The following is a 4,811-nucleotide window of genomic DNA, read 5'->3' on the forward strand; positions in this document are numbered from 1 at the left end:
ACTCGCACCTGGCTGGAGGACCTTGGGCAAGCCACAGTTCTCTTAGAGCTGTTCTTGAAAAAGAGCCGTTTCTGTCAAGAGCTCTCTCAGCCCCACCTACCTCACAGGCAGTGTTCCCTCTAAGCTGAGTTAGTGTGAGCTAGCTCACAGTTTTTTAGCCTCTAGATCACACATTTTTGTCTTCGCTCAGGAACGATGGCTCCAGAGCAAACTAGTTTATCCAGCAGCCAAATCTCTTGCTCACAACTTTAATGCCAGGAGCTCACAAGGTAGAATTTTTGCTCACAAGACTCCACAGCTTAGAGGGAACATTGCTCACAGGGTGCCTGTTGTGGGGAGGGGAAGGGAAAGGAGTTTGTAAGCCGCTCTGAGACACCTTTGGGTGGTGATGGGAGGGGGTATAAATCCAATCTCTTCTTCTCCTTCTACTAAAGGCTCTTGCGACTCACTCTGCAGTGCATGTGGGATAAAAGGCCAGATTTTGGAGAAGAATCCATTCGCTGGGATGTATCCCTGGAGGGGAAAAGTCTTGCGACTTGGATAATGAATCAAACTAATGCAGGGTAAGCAACTGGCATTTTTCAACAGCTTTTCGCCTCCTTGATTTCACAGTGGTTATGTTCTTGCACAGCTGAAAACACACACACTCAATTCCCTGGGGCGGAAGACAAAACAAAGTCATTTTTGAGAAGGAAAGGAGAATACACACACACACTCTACATATTCTGGAGCTCAGCCTATTAATCAATTAAGTTAAAAAAGGTAAAGGTTTCCCTTGCTTGAAAGCCAGTCAAATCCGATTCTAGGGGTGCGGCGCTCCTCTCCGTTTCCAAGCCGAAGACCCGACGCTGTCAGAAGACGTTTCCATGGTCATGTGGCCGGCATGACTAAATGCCGAGGTGCACGGAACACTGTTCCCTTCCCACCGAAGCAGTACCTATTTATCTGTTTTCAGTTTCTTGCTTTCAAACTGCTAGGCTGGCAGGAGCTGGGGCCAGAGACAGGAGCTCACTCCATCATGCGGCACACTCGGGTCTCGAACTGCCGGACTACCAACCTCCCGGTCTGCAGCTCAGCGTCTTAACAGCTGAGCCCCCCAATTAAGTTTACTTACATTTAATTATTACCAAAACCTCTAGGCGGGGTTCCCCCCCCCCCTTAAAGATCATTAAGGGAAAAGAACCCTGACCTGGGCGGCCCAGTCTAGCCTGATCGCATCAGATCTTGAAAGCTAAGCAGGGTTGGCCCTGGTTAGTATTTGGATGGGAGATCTCCAAGGAATTCCAGCATTGCATTGCTATGCAGAGGAGGAGGAGGAGGAGGAGGAAGAAGAGGAAGAAGAAGAAGAAGAAGAAGAAGAAGAGGAGGAGGAGGAGGAGGAGGAGGAGGAGACCGGATTTATACCCCGCCCTTCACTACCCAAAGGTGTCTCAGAGCGGCTTACAAACTCCTTCCCCTTCCCTTCCCCACAACAGACACCCTCCCAGATTAAAGTCCGTGCACTTCACCACCAATGTTCCCTCTAAGCTGTGGAGTCTTGTGAGCAAAAATTCTACTTTGTGAGCTGCTGGCATTAAACCTGTGAGCGAGCGATTTGGCTACTGCATAAGTGAGTTTGCTCTGGAGCCATCCTTTCCTGAGCTAAGGCAGAAATGTGTGAGCTGGAGGCTAAAAAACTGTGAGCTAGCTCACACCAACTCCGCTTAGAGGGAACACTGTTCACCACTACACCAAGCTGGCCCTCAGAGGAGGCACAAATATTACCCCTTCACTGCATGGATCGCTCAATTACGGAAAGCTTTTCCCAGCATGAACTTTGGCTAGAATACAGCTGCATGTGGAAGAGTGGGGAATCAAACTTGGTTCTCCCAGATTAGAGTCCACGCTCCTAACCACTACACCAGAAGAAGAGGAGGAGGAAGAGGAGTTGGATTTATACCCTGCCTTCCACTGGGTCTCAGAGCAGTTTACAATCACCTTTCCCCTCCCCACAACAGACACCCTGCTGTGAGGTAGGTGCAGCTGAGAGAGCTCTTGACAGAAACGGCTCTTTTTCAAGGACAGCTCTTATCAGAACTACGGCTTGCCCAAGGTCATCCAGCCAGGTGCAAGTGGAGGAGCGGGGGATCAAACCCGGCTCTCCCAGATTAGAGTCCGCACACTTAACCGCTACACCAAACTGGAAGGCAAAGACAAACCACCTTTGTACGTCTTTTGTCTTGACCTGGACAGCCCAGTAGAAAAGAGCAGGAGTCCAGTAGCACCTTAAAGACTAACTAAATTTGTGGCGGGATATGGGCTTCCGTGATACTGCTAACTTCTTTGGGTATCTGAAGAAGAGTGCCTTGCACATGAAAGCTCACACCTGAAATGAAACGTTGTCGGTCTTAAAAGGTGCCCCACTGGAAATCTACCCTGACTGTTCCCTGGAAGGCCAGATAATGAAACTGAAGCTCAAATCCTTTGGCCACCCAATGAGAAGGGAGCACTCACTGGAGAAGACCCTGATGCTGGGAAAGATTGAAGGTCAAAGAAGATGGGGACTGCAAAGGATGAGATGGTTAGAAAGTGTCATAGATGCAACGAACATGAAATTGAGCCAACTTCAGAGGATGGCGGAAGACAGGAAGGCCTGGCGGGATCTGGTCCATGGGGTCGCGGAGAGTCGGACTCGACTGTGCGACTGAACAACAACAACACTGGACTCCAACTTTGTCCTGTCGCTTCCGACCAACACTGCTGCCCAACTGGATCTATCTTTTCTATTGCTTCCTGCAGACGGACATGGCTACTCGTTGTGATCCATCTCCACGGATGGTCCAAGCTGGCCTGAACTCGTTTTGGAAGCTAAGCAGGCTCTGGTTAGGCATTTGGATGGGAGACCACCAAGGAAGCGCAGGATCACCATGCAGAGGTAGGCAAGGGCAAACCACCTTTGCGTATCTTTCGTCTTGTCCTGGACGGCCCAGCAGAAAAGAACAAGAGTCCAGGAGCACCTGAAAGACTATCTGAAGAGGTATCTGGAGAAATATACCTGAAGAATGTGAAGAAGTGGGCAGTGACCCCCCCAAGGCTTCTCCCCTGCCACAAAATTTGTTAGTCTTTAAGGCGGCTCCTGGACCAGAGTTCCCTCTAAGCTGAGTTAGCGTGAGCTAGCTCACCGTTTTTTAGCCTCCAGCTCACAGATTTTTGTCTCCGCTCAGGAAGGAGGGCTCCAGAGCAAACTGATTTATGCAGCAGCCAAATCGCTCGTTCACAACTTTAATGCTAGCCGCTCACAAAGTAGAGGGAGCATTGTCCTGGACTCTTGCTCTTTTCTACTGCTACAGACAAACTATCATGGCCACCAGTGCTCCCTCTAAGCTGAGTTAGTGTGAGGTATCTCACACTTTTATTTAGCCTCCGGCGGCTCACACTTTTCCTCTTCGCTCAGGAAGGAGGGCTCCAGAGCAAACGGATTGATGCAGTCGCCAAATCACTCGCTCACAACTTTCATACCAGTGGCTCGCAAAGTAGAATTTTTGCTCACAAGACGCAGCAGCTTAGAGGGAGCATTGATGGCCACCCATCTTGATCCGTCTCCATGGATGGTCCAGACTAGCCTGACCCAGGGGTCGTTTCGTAGAAAAAGAGCTAGGGGAACTCATTAGCATAACTCATTAGCATATGCCACACCCCCTGACATCACTGGAAGTGTGTCATAAGGCCACACCCCCTGACATCACCGGAAGTGTGTCATAAGGCCACACCCCCCGCCCCCAACGGTCCCGGCCGACGCCACCAGCCTTGCAGCTCCACTGCTGAGCCCCATGAGGGGCCCGGCGGTGGACCTCCAAGGCCGGCGGGAGTGCTAGGAAGCCCCGCGAAGGCCCTCCCTGGCCCCAGGCAGGCAGGGGTGGGGAGAGGCAGGGAGGAAGCAACTTACCCTCCCTCTTCTCCTGCCTCCTCCTGGCTGAATGAGGGCCGGAAGCGGGGCGGCCGGAAGCAGGGGGCGGGGCTTCGTCATGTGCCCCACCCCCCGTACCTCACCCGGGGGAACTGCGATCCCCCGCGATCCCCCCCCGAAATGACCTCTGGCCTGATCTCTTCTTGGAAGTTAAGCAGGGTCAGCTCTGGTTAGGCATTTGGACGGGAGACCACCAAGGAAGCACGGGGTCGCTATGTAGAGGCAGGCAGTGGCAAACCGCCTCTGTAAATCCCGCACCTCCAAAACCCTACCAGGTCAACCTAAGTCAAGGGTGACCTGATGGCGCTTTCCACCACCAAAGTGAAAGAACGTGGAGGCTGAGAGAGCTACAGAGGGTGGCCGGCAGGCCTCGGACCACCGGGGCCGTACCATCAGGGCGTCGATGAGTTCATCGTCGTGCTTCCCTTTGTCCAGCAGGGTTGAGATCTGCTCCTTCAGGGTTTTCACTTCGCTGGACAGCACTTGGTTCCTCGCTTTGGAAGCGTCCAGCTTCTTTTTCACCTCCTCGTGGTCCTTCTGGAGGGCGCTGTGCTCACTGGTAACCTTCTGCAGTTAAGGAAACGGAGGGAAGTCAAACTCAGGGCTTGGTGACATTTTGGCTGCTCCTAAGAAAAGTGGTCCATCTAGTCCAGCCTCCTGCCTCACACGGTGGCCAACCAGTTCCTCTGGAGGGCCAACAACAAGCCGTGGAGGCCGAGGCCTTCCCCTGATAAGAGCCTCAGAAGAGCCCTGCTGGGTCAGACCAGGGAGGGTCCCTCTAGTCCAGCCTCCTGCCTCACACAGTGGCCAGCCAGTTCCTCTGGAGGGCCAACAACAGGGCAGAGAGGCCGAGGCCTTCCCCTGA

At 52.7% G+C, this 4,811-nt stretch overlaps 1 protein-coding gene across 1 annotated transcript in view; it reads right to left on the reverse strand.

Annotated features, from left to right (window-relative positions):
* Positions 1-4,811, reverse strand: part of CCDC13 (coiled-coil domain containing 13) — a gene marked incomplete at its 5' end in the record, with an annotated part of 19,468 nt that overhangs the window by 11,951 nt on the left and 2,706 nt on the right. The window contains one exon of the mRNA XM_015412411.1: positions 4,337-4,513. Within this exon, the coding sequence (XP_015267897.1) occupies positions 4,337-4,513 (177 nt within the window). The remainder of the gene's footprint in view (positions 1-4,336; positions 4,514-4,811) is intronic.

This window comes from Gekko japonicus, unplaced genomic scaffold, assembly GCF_001447785.1.
Source record: "Gekko japonicus isolate JY-2015 unplaced genomic scaffold, Gekko_japonicus_V1.1 scaffold6536, whole genome shotgun sequence".
Classification (NCBI taxonomy): Eukaryota; Metazoa; Chordata; class Lepidosauria; order Squamata; family Gekkonidae; genus Gekko; species Gekko japonicus.